Consider the following 14,925-nt stretch of genomic DNA (forward strand, 5'->3'; position numbering starts at 1 on the left):
ACTTTTTTTCCTGTTGTCATTGCAGCTGTTTATTTGGTCTTCTATTATAAAAATAATAATAATAAAAAAAAATTACAAGAAAAAATAATAAAATAAACGGCACCGCCCTTCCAAACCAATGGACGCGTATCTGGAAGCGGGCGCGCGCCGTCCGCTGTTAAAACCCAGGCGGGAGGGGGCGTGGCGCCGTGCACAGCTGGAGGGGGGGGGAAGGGGCCCGGGAAGCAGCCCCGCGCGCCGATTGGGGCGGCGCGCGCGCGCCCTTCCCCATCGCGCGCGCCTCCCTCCTCCACCTCCACCTCTCCACCGTGTCTGCATGTTGACCTGGGAGGAGGGAGTTTGCACGGCCGGGACGGGGGCGGCTCCCAGGGAGCTCGGAGCCGGCGAGAGGGGTGGGAAGGGGTGGGAAGGGGAGGGAAGGGGAGGGGAGAGGCTCAGGCCGCAGCTGCCGGAAAGACGCGGCGGAGGAGCGGCGGGGCTGCCCTGGATCCTGCGCCGCAGGCGATGCCCGCCCGGCGAGGCCATGTAGCCGGCTGACAGCCGCTCGGGGAGGCGCCGTCGGGTCCAAGCAATCGGGAGCAAACCCCCCTCCCCCCCAAAAAAAAGAACCCTTTAATTATTATTTTTAAATAATAATAATTACTAATTGGGGGGCAGGAGCCCGGTCCCTGCTCTCCGCCCGGGCTGGCTGCAGGCGCTGCCATGGGGCTGCCCACCCTGGAGTTCAGCGACTCCTACTTGGACAGTCCGGATTTCAGGGAGAGGCTGAAATGCCACGAAGTGGAGCTGGAGAGGACCAACAAGTTCATCAAGGAGCTGATCAAGGACGGCGGCTTCCTGATCGGGGCCCTCCGGAGTGAGTCGGGGGCGGGGTGGGGTGCGGGGGAGAAAGGGGGTGGGTGGAGGGATAATAATAATGCATAAGGGGCTGCTCTTTTGTTTGAATGGAGCGAGGCGGGGGGGGGGGGAAGGGCTCCCCTTCTGGCTGCCGGGAAGCGACTCGGCATTCCGGGCTGGGTCCTGGGAGAGAGAGGGGAGTGACGGGCCTGGGCGTGGGAAAGAGGCTCCGGATCTGTGGGTGAAATGTCATTTAAAACAACAAAAAACACACCACCTTGTTTGTTTGGGCTGTGCTTCGATTGGTGCCTTTGCTCAGTTTGATGCCTTTCTTTTTTTAAAAAAAAATTTTATATATTTTTTTTTGTTTTCTTCATGTAAAGTATCAACATATAAATAATCGTACTTAAAATTAATACAAATACTATCAAGCTATTGATCATAGTAATTGAACTTAAAATGACTTCCCCCTCATTTCCTTCCATCTAAGAATAAATTGTGTATACCTTTGCTAACAACAGTTTGATGCCTTGCTGATGGCATCAAATCGTCAGCATGTCCTTCTGTGGTCCTCACGTGAATGCAGTCCAAATCTTGCCCTTTCATTCTGCTCTCAATGCACTTTGAAGGTGGATTTTACTGTGTTAACTAGCAAAACCCACTTGCAGACTGGCTCAGTGAAGTTAAGGTGCAGTGAAAGTGGATTGAAAGTGCATTATTTGGGCAGTGTGAAAGTGCCCTAAGCTGCGTTATACCGAATCAGACCCTCGGTCCATCAAAGTTAGTATTGTCTAGATTGGTATATAGGATGTATTGTCAAATGAGATACATAGTAATTATTGAAAAGTAATAAATAAATATAAAAAGTCAGTATTGTCTCGGACCGGCAGCGGCTCTCCAGGGTCTCAGGCAGAGGTCTTTCATATAACCTACTTGCCTAGTCCCTTTAACTGGAGATGCTGGGGATTGAACCTGGGGCCCTTCTGCATGCCAAGCAGATACTCTACCACTGAGCCAGGGCCCCTCCCCTAAACACATGAAGCTGCCTTATACTGAATCAGACCCTTGGTCCATAAAAGTCAGTATTGTGTGCTCAGATTGGCAGCAGCTCTCCAGGTTCTCAGGCAGAGGTCCTTCAGGTCACCTACTTGCATAGTTCCTTTAACTGGACATGCCGGGGATTGAACCTGGGGCCTTCTGCATGCCAAGCAGATGCTCTACCACTGAGCCGCAGCCCTCCCACACCCCCTCCTCGGCTTCAGATGTTAAGCCCTATCATGAGAAATGGAGCTTGCTCCTAGGCAAACGTGCACGGGATTGCAGCCTCACGGTGCAGCCCTATGCGCGGTTCTCAGTGGAGTTGCTGTGGAGTAACAGCATAGGATTGCACTGTCGCTTGCTTTTCTAGGACAGGAGTGTCAGAGCAGCACACGAGAGTAAACCCACCTATAAACAACAGATAAGACAGGTGCAATTAAAAAGATTACCCTGATGCCTCCCCCTCCAAATACTGAGGCCATTTATGCAGGGTCAGTTTTGATGCTCGCTCAAAGCTCTTTTTAAAAATGTGACCTTTAAAATGCCTGTTCACGGTCCCGATGCAAAAGGAGAAATTCCACCCCCTCTCCTATTCCTTTGTTTCCATAGCTAATGCGCGGTTGTGATTTTGCATGCTTCCTTGAGGGGATTCTTCGAGGTCCAGGCGGAGCAAACACAAGCGGTCCTGTTAAAGGGGCTCTTATGAAAAGTGAAGCAGGTATGTGCCGGCTTCGCAGTCACTTCCTGAATGATGGTTCAGCGTGAAAAACTCTAAAAAATATGTGGGACACTTCAGCCTGGAACGCGCTGCCAATTACCAAGCAAAATGGCCTAAGTTTCCTCTTCTGACCGTGCAGGCCTATGTTATTTCAGTCCAAGCTCAGTGGAGTCAGTTGCATATAACTAGTGTGTAAAATTACCTCCCATCGAATGATAATGCGGATTCCCATTTTAAGACCAGGCTATGGATTTGTGTGTGTGTTAAGTGCCGTCAAGTCGCTTCCGACTCATGGCGACCCTATGATACCAGGGTCGTTATGCAGAAGAAGGCAATGGTAAACTACCTCTGTTCATCACTTGCCTTGAAAATCCTCCTGGGTTGCCATAAGTCGGCTGCGACTGGACGGCATTTGACACGCGTGGCCCAGCCTAGCCCGATCTCAGATCGCAGAAGCTAAGCAAGGTTAGCTCTGGTCAGGAATGTGGATGGGAGACCGCCTAGAAAGTCCAAGGTCACCACGCAGAGGTAGGCAGTGGCAAACCACCTCTGAACATCTCTTGCCTTGAAAACCCTACAGCAGGGGTGTCAAGCACATGGCCCCTTGAGAGCTCTTATTCGGCCCATGAGCCAGCCGAGTCAGCCACCCCTCGCCCCAGTCTCAAACTGGGCTGGCGAGGCATGGCCCGGCCCAACCAAGTGACATTTATGTCCTATCCGGCCTTTTTAACAAATACGTTTGAGATACCCCTGCCCTACAGGGTTGCCATAAGTTGTCTGCGACTTGATGGCTCTTTGTTGCTGATCTTACAGGCGGACGTGTTGAAACTAACTTCTTAAAACTTCTCTCCCTCTTTCTCCTGTGAATGCAGAGTAGCGTATGTGAGATTGTCCCGATTGGTCCTCAAAACAATCTTGTGAAGTATAAATACCGTGTGTGAAAGGGGATTTGAAGTCAGGTCTTCCTGGTTCAGATCCAAAATGCAACCTGCTGTGCCGTCATCATTTGGGAGGGCTGAGAAGCAGTATAGCTACTTAAAAGCTTAGTCGTGTTAAAAGCTTCTTAAGCGCGTCTTTTTTTAAAAAAAAATGCTGCCCTATGTCCTGGTATAAGGAACACCTATGTTCCTGGAGATTCCAGCAACACTATTTATTCCAGCATAAACTTTCATGAGTCAGAGCTTACTTTATCAAAAGCCCTGAAGTGAAAAACTCTTTGTTTTTTTTGCTGTCAAGTTGCAGCTGACCTATGGTGACCCCATAGGGTTTTCACCGCAAGAGACATTCAGAGATGGTTTGCCATTGCCTGCCTCTGTGTAGCGACCCTGGACTTCCTTAGTGGTCTCCCATCCAAATACTGACCAAGGCCGACCCTGCTTGGCTTCGGAGATCTTGAGATTGGGCTAGACTGAGCTATCCAGGCCAGGGTGGACAGTTCTTTAGGCAGATGTGTTTATTTTTGAAGGTGTAGACCTCAAAAAAAATGTGTGTGTGTATTTAAAAAACAGTGGCCAGTTTAAAACTGTCCGATCCAATTGGAATGGATGAAGACCACTCCCACCTTTTGGTAAGTAAAAAGGTAAAGGTCCCCTGTGCAAGCACCGGGTCATTCCTGACCCATGAGGTGATGTCACATCCTGACGTTTACTAGGCAGACTTTGTTTTATGGGGTGGTTTGCCAGTGCCTTCCCCAGTCGTCTTCCCTTTACCCCCAGCAAGCTGGGTACTCATTTTACCGACCTCGGAAGGATGGAAGGCTGAGTCAACCTTGAGCCGGCTACCTGAAACCAACTTCCGTCGGGATCAAACTCAGATCGTGAGCAGAGCTTGGACTGCAGTACTGCAGCTTACCACTCTGCGCCACGGGGCTCCTTACCTCACCTTTTGGTAGATGGGTATAAAATAGGGACAGTGCAGTGTGAAAATATAGCAGAACCTGTTAGCATCTGTAAGGGGTAGCATGTGCTAAGAATGGTAAGACTTCACTCGCTGAAAGAAGTGTGGTTCTGGGAGTATCCTGGCCTCCGTGCCCTGTGTGTGGGCCTTCCCGGGCCTTGGCTTGGCTCCTGGATGCTAAGCTCAGTGGCAGAGCATCTGTTTTGTGTTCAGAAAGCCCTTCGGCAACTCCAGTTAAAAGGGCCTGGCGGTAGGCTATGTGAAAGATCTCAGCCTGAAATCTCGGACAGCCACTGCCAGTCAGAGCTGCCAGTGCTGACTTTGATAGACCAGTGATTTGGCAGTCTAAGGTAGCTTTCGAGTGTTCACGTGGCTGTTGGGTTTCATCCAGCATGACTTCATTTGACGCTTCCAGTAATTTCATTCATCCTTAAATATGTTGCTGCTGGGACTGTGAACCCAGAAGGATGTGATTTTGATCCTCTGTATTTATCTTAGATCCATATACAACTTTGGATGTGGCCTTGCTTATGGTTTGACTCCTCGATTTTAGTAATAAATATATCTGAGGAAGGAACAGGAAGGTGTTCGTTTTAACCCATGGCTTTCCTTGTGACTCAGTATATGGACCGTAATCCCTTTTTGTTGGTCTTTTGAGAGGCTGTCTCTTGAACTCTCGGTGGTGCAGGAACTTTGACTGCTGCCTGTTTTTCTTGGTGAAGCCGTAATGCATGCAAAATTTGCTAAATGTCTCCTGTGTTTTTTGGTCAGCTTAGATAACAATCTGCGGCCAGTTGTTTTGTGACACTTCAGTGCGTAGCTTGAAATTTTGCATTCTTCTGAGAAGATTTGTGAGAAGCTGGATATAATGTGCCAATCCATCAAGTGCATTTTTCCCTCTATAAAAGGAGACGATTGTTTGTTAGCAAAATATCTGGGCCTGTATAGCTGTGATCAGATATTACGGTCACCCTTGAATTAACCCACCTCTGTGTCATTTGGCAGAAATTACTAATTCCCCAGTTTTGTGTTGACAGTAAGCACAACGAATGATTTATAGATCAGCATCATTATGCATTATACACTTTACTGAGTAACATAAGCTGGAAACATACGTCTCTGCCCACATGAAGATCTAAGTCTCAATAGTGGGGGAGGAAAGTGAGGAATGAGAGTAATACAGAACGGGTAGGAGCAAGCCAGCGTTGAATGCGTACATGCTCTTCTAAATGGATGTCCAGTCTTCACTTTGCATATTGAATAATTTGTGAGACATGTATTGTCAGTAAGAATGGGCCTTAAAGTTCAGTTTGACCTGTGGATTGAAAAACCTAAATCCTGAGTAGTAGTATAATTTCAGGTACAGTATGACCTCGATAGCCCAGGCTAGCCTGATCTTGTCCGATCTCGGAAGTTAAGCAGGGTCGGCCCTGGTTAGCACTTGGATGGGAGACAGCCAAGGAATACCAGGGTCACTATGTAGAGGAAGGCAATGGCAAACCACCTCTGTTAGTCTCTTGCCTTGAAAACCCTACTGGCTTCCCATAAATCGGCTGCAACCTGACGGCGCTTTACACACACGGCATGCGTGCACGTCCTTGAATTGACTGCAGTCTGTGTTGAGGAACGCTTGCTCTTCTCTACTCCAAGACGGGTTAGGTTGCCTGTTTGCAACATGGACAACCCACCTGTCTCTTGGAAGAGCTTGGCAGCCATGAAAGAAGCTAGGCCAGTGGTTCCCAAACTTTTCAGGCCACCACACCCTTGGTTCCACAAACTCAACCCCAGTGCCTCCTATCCTATCCTATCCTATCCTATCCTATCCTATCCTATCCTATCCTAAGCATTATTCACATAGGGGTTTGCATGACTGACTAAAGAAGATAATAACAACAAAATTTCAAAACAGTAACAATTAATTGCACATCTATTCAAATTAAAACTTTTTAGCTGAAATTTATTCAACAAAACTTATGAACTTGATCCAGTGGTACCAGCTCTTCAAAGACTGAGGGAAAAATCTGATAGCTTCCACCAAATTTGCCGGCATGGTGCCATAGCTTGATCTATTATAAATTAGTGAACAACACAGTTGAAGAGGCTCACCTCTAGCACCCCCCTGCTGCCCTCTTGCCTCTTAGTGCCCCCCTAGGTAATCCCACCGCCCCCCAGGGGGTGATACTGCCCACTTTGGGAACCACTGAGCTAGAGGAACTGCTGCTCTTGCCTTGTGTCTGTCAAAGTCTCTTTCCCCCCTCTGCTGAGGAGTTTAAGGCCCTGTTATTCAGTGTGAGACTGGTAAGACAGAAGAGCTCTCACACAAGCTCAACGTCTTGTTCTTAAATGCTCTGCAACCTGTGCCAAGTAGCTGCGTGGGCTCAGCCAGCACAATATCTGCGAGGGTTACGGTTCTCTGGTTTGCCAACTAAGCCCGCTGGCCGCTTCAGAGTTTAAGTGAGATCCTGAACCTGCCAGCATCAAGTTTATAGAATCATAGAGTTGGAAGGGGCCATACAGGCCATCTAGTCCAACCCCCGGCTCCGTGCAGGATCACGGAGCATCCCTGACCATGTTCATCCAACCGCTGCTTGAAGGCTGCCAGTGAGGGGGAGCTCACCACCTCCCTAGGCAGCCGATTCCACCGCTGAACTATTCTCACTGTAAAAAACGTTCCTGTAATGTTCAGCTGGTACCATTCCGCCCCTGATTTATACCCATTATTGCATAATTTATACAATTATTATTGTTGTTTAAATCGGAACGGAGGGAAAGGGTGGGCAGAGGGAGAGCAGCTCAATAAATGCCACAGCTGTGTTCTCATTTGGGACTGTGGGATGGGCAGCTGAAAGACAAGACAACTCTTTGTGTTGTGGTCCGGTGGCAGTCTGGAGAAGCCTCTCTCTTGATGTTCACATTGCTTTAATGTGGCGTAGAGGTCATGGCTCAGTGGTGGAGCAGCTGCTTTGAATGCAGAAGGTCCCAGGTCCAATCCCTGGTATCCCCACTAAAAGACCTCTGCCTGAGACCCCATAGAGCTGCTGCCAGTCAGAGTAAACAATGCAGGCCTTGGTAGTCCAATGGTCTGACTCAGTATGAGGCATCTTCAGGTGTACAAGTGAAGATTATGATCAAGAGGCAGTGTGGTGTTGTGGTTAGTGCCAGACTAGGGTCTGGGAGACCCAGGTTCAAATCCCAACCCTGCCTCGGAAGCTTGCTGGGTGACCTTGGTCCAGTCAAACGCTCTTGGACTAACCTATCTCGCAGGGTTGTTCTGTAGATAAAATGGAGGAAAGGAGAAAGATGTAAGCTGCTCTGGGTATCATTGGGGTGTAGAGTGGGGTATAGATGAAATAAATAAAATTCATTCACTGACAGCCTGTGGACCACATACAACCTCCATTTGGCCCTCCAAAAGCCAACCCAAAGAGGGAAAAGGGGGTCAGGATTGTAACAGGCTGTTTGGAGGAGAATCATTGAGTTATTTGTTGATCATTCCTTCTCTTACCTCTAGTAAAACTAGCCATTTTGCTGCATTTAGTGAATTATATGGCAGTAGCTTAACTTCATGTGAAATTGTTCCCTGGATTAATTTAAACGTGGTCATTTGGGCACCTGCCTTTTTATCACAAAATAATAATGAACACCACCCAAAAGGAAATGTTTTTGTATTCCTTTGGATCATCGATCTTGGTCGTAGCTGCAGAGACGTTAACGTATTTTCACGATTAAGTCAGCAGCAGCTGAATTTCTTGAAGGGATGCTTGTGGGAAAGGTTTTTAGTCAGGTGCTTTTCTTATCTTTTCTTAGACTGAATAAGTGTAGCATCCGGCAGTCTGGTGTAAGGCGTTACTCCATTTTTTGATGCAGAAGAACCGAAACAAACATTTGAATAATCTGATAATTTGACTGTCAGCTCTTTGCTTTGATTCTTGAAGGGCCAGTTATATAGCTGTGGACAGCCAGCTGTGTCATTGTAGGCCTAAAGGTGGGATCCTGGTCAGTTAGAAGAAGAAGAGTTGGTTTTGATATGCTGACTGTTTCTACCTTTTAAGGAGAATCAAACCGGTTTATAATCTCCTTCCCTTCCTCTCCCCACAACAGACCCCTTGTGAGGTAGGTGGGGCTGAGATAGTTCAGAGAGAACTGTGACTAGCCCAAGGTCACCCAGCAGGCTTCATGTGAAAGAGTGGGGAATTGAACCCGGTTCTCTAGATTAGAGTCCACTGCTCTTTACTACACTACTACATATAAACCAGTGTTGTAATTCCTTCCATCAGGACCAACAAACATGTCCCCAGCAGTGAGAAGCTTTTGAGGTCCCCATAAGCTTTCTTTACTTTGGATGTTCAAAACAACAAAGAAGGGGAGATGGATATTTTAGACCAGGGGTGGAGAACCTTTTTTCCACCAAGGGCCATTTGGATATTTATAACATCATTCGTGGGCCAAACAAAACTTAAAAATTAGCCAACCAAGCTCCAAGAGGCAGCTGCCCTAGATGACCCCCCCCCCCCGGTGCAGGCAAGCAGGCAGGCATCCTGCCAGTGGCGCACTCGCCCACCTGGTGGCACAGGACGGTCTGTTACACCAGCCTGGCGTAGCCGTCCAGCTGCACGCCGGAGTTGCTCCTGCTCCGCATGGTCGGGGCCAGATTCTACAGCTGGCTTCTGCTACCTCCCCCTGCAGGGGTAAAATGCGGACACACTGGCTAAGAACTCCCCCCGCCCCGTGCATTCTGGCCCTTCCCATTTAACCCCTCCATTGTCGCCACTTCCGCCCCAGCCCTCTTGTAGTACAGAGGGAATACGTTTCTCCACTGCCTGGGTGGGAAAGGGTTGCCAACCTCCAGGTGGTGGCTGGCGATCTCCCGCTACTACAGCTGATCTCCAGGCAATAGAGATCGGTTCATCTGGAGAAAATTGCCGCTTTGGAAGGCGGACTCTATGGCATTATACCCCATTGAAATCTCTCCCCTCCCCAAACCCCACCGTCCTCAGGCTCAGCCTCAAAAACCTCCTGCCGATGGCCAAGCAACCCTGGGGTGGTTCCAGATTGATCAAACAGTATGGGGCGGGAGGTTTAATTCTAGGGTTGCCAAGTCCCTCTTCCCCACTGGTGGGAGGTTTTTGAGGGTGGAGCCTGAGTAAGGCGGGGTTTGGGGAGGGGAGGGACTCCAATGCCAGAGAGTCCAATTGCCAAAGTGGCTATTTTGTCCAGGTGAACTGATCTCCATTGGCTGGAGATCAGTTGTAATTTTAGGAGATTGCCAGCTAATACCTGGAGGTTGGCAACCCTGTTTAAGCCCTTTCTTTCACTTGGGCCCCTGTGTCTGATGACAGCGTTAAAAGAAATCTGAGATCTCTGATCACGGACCTAGCTGAATCGCTTGTGGCTTGGCTCTTTGTTGAGAAAGCCGTTTTCTGCCCAGCATTCTGCTAAACCCATAACTCTTCATTAGGCCGGAGCTTTCAAACAGCACTATAAAAAGGATGGAGTGGAGACAGATATTTCAGCACATGACAGAAAGACCTCGAGAATACAGAGTTGTCTTGTACTTAAAAATATTACTTTTATATTTAGCAGTGTTTGCGTGCCTGTGATACTTCTTTATTTAAAATATTTATATCCGGCGCTCTCAAAAAATCTGTCCGAGGCAGCTTTTGAAATAGGCCTGCAGTTTATATAGAATTATTTTTGGCTTTGTTTGCTGTTGATTTGAAGTAGGGCGGCTTACAGGAATGTGGAGTGAAATGACATTCACCTGATGCTTGAAAAAAAAGGGGGGGGGGATAAGGCTTTTAGTAAATTATGCAGAACAGCCTTTCTAAGATAATGGGCCACCGTGATGTTATATGGGGTTGCCTAGTTTCCGAAAATGGCAGGCAAAAACTTGGAATGTAGCCTTGGCTGCTATTTGGATAGTATTGTCCACTCTGGGTTCAGAAATACCTGGAGATTTGAGGGTGGGGCTTAGGGAGGGGAGGGTCCTCAGAAGGGTACAATGTCGTAAAGTCCACCTTCCAAAGCGGCCATTTTCTCCAAGACAAGTGGAATAAATGTTTTCAACAAATAATATATAAGCAATCAATGTAGTCTGGAGATCAGCTGAAATTCCAGGAGATCTCCAGCCCCCACCTGTAGGTTGGCAACGCTACATTTGGGGGGTTAGAAAACTCCCTACAGCATCAGATGGTGTCTTGGCTGGAAGGGTCTTGGTGAAACTAAAGAGGAAAAGGTTGTGGTTGGGGGGCAGAGTGAGAAAGCAGGAGAACTGGCAGAGGAGGGAAAGGGGGGGTCTCATCTCTTGTATAGTAATAGTAACTGTCTTGTATAGTAATCGTTTCATATATGGTATCTTACTAAGTAGTATAAGTGAAAACCTGAAGGATTTTCATTCAGTAAATTGGACAAGGGGATTGAAGCTACAGAGGAATGACTGCAAAGTTATCCTTTTAAAATGTGTGTTTGGTATTGGGGGCCACTTCAGCACACGTGTGTGCACATTTTAATATAGTTTATTTCTTTTTAACATTATCTTGTGCGTTCTGGATACCATTGTACCATCAATAAGCCATCTTGAATTCAAGAGAAATGGGGTGCAACTTTTTTTTAAAAAAATATGCAAACTGGGTGCAAGCTAGGGTTGCCAACCTCCAGGTAGTAGCTGGAGCTCTCCTGCTGTTACCACTGATCTCCAGCTGATAGGGATCAGTTCACCTGGAGAAAATAACTTCTTTGGCAATTGGACTTTAATGGCATTGAAGTCCCTCCCCTCCCCAAATCCCGCCCTTCTCAGGCTCCGCCCCAAAAGCCTTCCGCCGGTGGCGAAGAGGGACCTCGCAACCCTACTGCAAGCCCCCCCCCCCTTATCTGCCTTGTTCAAATCACCTTCTATTCTAAGCATGCTGGCGGATTCCGCGGAGTTTAAACTTCAGTTCACATATGTATATTCTGTTCTTGTTACTATTAAAATACACTGAAATGCAAGCTCGGAAGAGAAACATATTTCTCACGGTTTGCTGGAATTTGTTTACTTTGACAGCCTTTTGCATAAGGGAAGTTTCCCTGTTTTTGTTTCTCAGGCCGGGTCTGAGAAATTCGCAGAATTCAGAGGACGCTACCTTCCCTCCGTGCACCAGGCTTTTTTGGTCCTGTAGCTAGACCCTGAGATATGCCCAGAATCCTTTCAAAGAGGGCTGCGTGGGTAGTTTGCCAGCCATCCCTTTTTAAAAGGGATGTTACAGTGGTATTCTCTTTCACAAGGTCTTGCACAAAACCACAAGAACATAAGAAAAGCCCTGCTGGATCAGACCAAGGCCCATCAAGTCCAGCAGTCTGTTCACACAGTGGCCAACCAGGCGTCTCTAGGAAGCCCACAAACAAGACAACGGCAGCAGCATTGTCCAGCCTGTGTTCCAAAGTACTTAATATATTAGGCATGCTCCTCTGATCCTGTAGAGAGTAGGTATGCATCATGACTAGTATCCATTTTGACTAGTAGCCATGAACACCCTTCTCCTCCATGAACATGTCCACTCCCCTCTTAATCTCTTCCAAGCTGGCAGCCATCACCTCCTCCTGGGGCAGGGAGCTCTACAATTTAACTATGTGTTGTGTGAAGAAATACTTCCTTTTATCAGTCTTGAATCTCTCACCCTACAGCTTGCAGCGCCATCCTGAAATACTTCGAGACGTTTTGCAAACTGAGTTCTGGCTCAAGTGCTTACCAGCATGTTGAATTTTTCATATGTCAGAATCTTGTGTGGGAGGGTGAGAAGGTCCCCTTTTTCCACCATGGAAAATTTTTTCACCACCCTGGCGTAAACAGAGAATGCAAACCCCTGAATGTTTTGCATTTTCTAGGGCCCAAGGCAAGATCTCTGAAATCAGGTCCTCATTTTCATACACTCTTCTTGTTCTGAGGAGTATCTGAAATGGTTCTCTGCTGTGTGTCCTGAGATTCACCGTGCTTTGGAAGGAAGTTCAGAGTTAGTGGTTAAACTGAAGTTGCTTGGTTCTAGCCTATTAAGGGGGGAAAATAGGGGGTTATTTTATTATGGCTGGCCCCTAATCTTTCTGTGGTGTATTTCAAGGTCCAGAGTTAGCAAAACATCATGCGCTGCAGCACAGCTGCGAAAGAAATAATTTCACTCTTCTTCCCCTGCCCCCCCAAGCATGGAGCTGAGTTTTTGCTCGTAATGAGTTGTGCATTGACTTACCTTAGTTAATTTATTACGGTTGCTTAGTAATTCTGTTTAGCAAATCTGAGTGGTGCAGCAAACACTGGAAATACAGTCTTCAGGCGCACTGGAGAGTTCTCCACAGAGTCCCAATGAGTCCAGCTTCTTTTTCTCTTGCTCTCCACTTGTGACATGCAGTGGAACAGAAGGTCTCTGCATACATGATCAAAGGAAGGAGGAGGGCAAGATGGAAACCTGGGGTGTGGGTGTTTAAAACTCTTAGGGCTGTTTAGCTTGGTAAAAACGTGGTTAAGGGGAGACATGATAGAGGTCTATAAAATTATGCATGGTATGGAGAGGGTGGACAGGGAGAAGCTTTTCTCCCTCTCTCATAATACTAGAACATGGGGTCATCTGCTGAAGCTGGAGGGTGAGAGATTCAAAACGGATTACAGAAAGTATTTCTACACACAGTGCATAGTTAAATTGTGGAACACCCTGCCCCAGGATGTGGTGATGGCTGCCAACTTTGAAGGGTTTAAGAGGAGAGTGGACATGTTCATGGAGGATAGTGCTATCCATGGCTACTAGTAAAAATGAATACTAGTTATGATGCATAGCTATTCTCTCCAGGGTCAGAGGAGCATGCCTATTAGGCACTGTGGAACACAGGCAGGATGGTGCTGCTGCAGTCGTCTTGTTTGTGGGCTTCCTAGAAACACCTAGTTGGCCACTGTGTGAACAGACTGCTGGACTTGATGGAACTTGGTCTGATCCAGCATGGCCTTTCTTATGTTCTTGTGGGTGTGGCTGAGTGGCAGAGCATCTGCTTGGCAAGCAAGGGCTTGGGTTAACTCCCTGGTATTTCCAGTTAAAAGGCGCAAATAGTAGATGATGTACAAGACATCTGTCCAAGAACATGAAGAGCCACTGCTAGTTGGGGCAGACGATAGTGACCAATGGTTTGACTCTTTCTAAGGCAGCTTTATTTATGGCTCAATGATAGAGTATCTGCTTTGCATGTAGAAGGTCTCAGATTCAATCCCAGGTATCTCTAGCTAAAAGGATTAGGTAGTAGGTGATGTGAAATTTCTTGGCCTCAGGCTTTGGAGAGCAGTGTCTAGTCAGAGCAGATAATAATGTCCTTGATGGTCTGTCCAATGGTTTGACTCAGTAGTCCTGTACACAAGACTGATCCAGATGTTTACCAAACATGTGGAGAGGGAGAATGGGCACAAGCGTGCTGGACTTGCCTCCCACTCCCCCGTGATCATTAGCTTGTGAGTACAGCGCCTACGCAGAGAGGAATTGTCTGCGTATGCGCTCCCACCCCATGATCGTCAGTGTTAGGGAAAAGGGATCCCTGTTTACAGGAACAAGGCATACATGCAGACACTTGAACACATGAAGCTGCCTTATAGTGAATCAGACCCTTGGTCCATCGAAGTCAGTATTGTCAACTCAGACCGGCAGCAGCTCTCCAGGGTCTCAGGCTGAGGTCTTTCACATCACCTACTTGCCTGGACCCTTGAACTGGGGATGCCGGGGATTGAACCTGGGACCTTCTGCATTCCAAGCAGAGGCTCTACCACTGAGCCATGCCCCCTCCCCCATGTACTTCCTCCATGAGCTTGCATGTGCAGGTGATCTGGTGACCACGCAGAGGCCGGGCTAGCATGTTCTTGCCTGCTGTCCCTCTCCTCACATCCAGTCAACACTCAGAGGGGTCAAGTGAAGAGGGCTAGTATCGGGAAGCTCCGTGTGTTGACATGAAGCATGTGCAGGTCTCCAGTCCCATGTATTGGCTTGCTAGGTTGCCAAAGTCACCGTTGGTGGTAGAGGGGATGGGTGAATAGCAGCTCTCTTGAATCTTACAGTGATCCCGATACTTACCCATCTGGGTGCAATACCTGTATGTACTCCTTGTAGCCTTTTAGACAGAGCTGATCGAATATTGTCCTTGCCACTGAGAGAGAGGGGGAACGAAAGCTCCCGGGGCCACAGCGTCATGTGCCCTATACAGACCGGAGCCCCTGAGCAATTTTTAAAGAATTACAAACACTTTTTAAAAAGCGTCAGCAGCCACGGGATGGGCTCGTGCCCACCATCACTCATAGTGTGGCCTTGAGCATGAGCAGTTGTCGGGAGGTCTGAAAAGCGCTAGGCTGAAGTTCCACAGGTGCTGTTACCTGGCGAGGCCTACTCATTTTGAAGTCCACGTGGTTACAAACAGTTCTCTTGTGCTGCGGGAAAGTT

General features: G+C 47.9%; 1 protein-coding gene across 1 annotated transcript in view; it reads left to right on the forward strand.

The window, feature by feature from the left end:
• Positions 1–702: 702 nt before the first annotated feature.
• Positions 703–14,925, forward strand: part of ARHGAP42 (Rho GTPase activating protein 42) — a 181,288-nt gene continuing 167,065 nt past the window's right edge. The window contains exon 1 of the mRNA XM_056858115.1: positions 703–856. Within this exon, the coding sequence (XP_056714093.1) occupies positions 703–856 (154 nt within the window). The remainder of the gene's footprint in view (positions 857–14,925) is intronic.

The sequence above is a fragment of the Euleptes europaea genome, chromosome 12 (assembly GCF_029931775.1).
Source record: "Euleptes europaea isolate rEulEur1 chromosome 12, rEulEur1.hap1, whole genome shotgun sequence".
NCBI lineage: Eukaryota > Metazoa > Chordata > Lepidosauria > Squamata > Sphaerodactylidae > Euleptes > Euleptes europaea.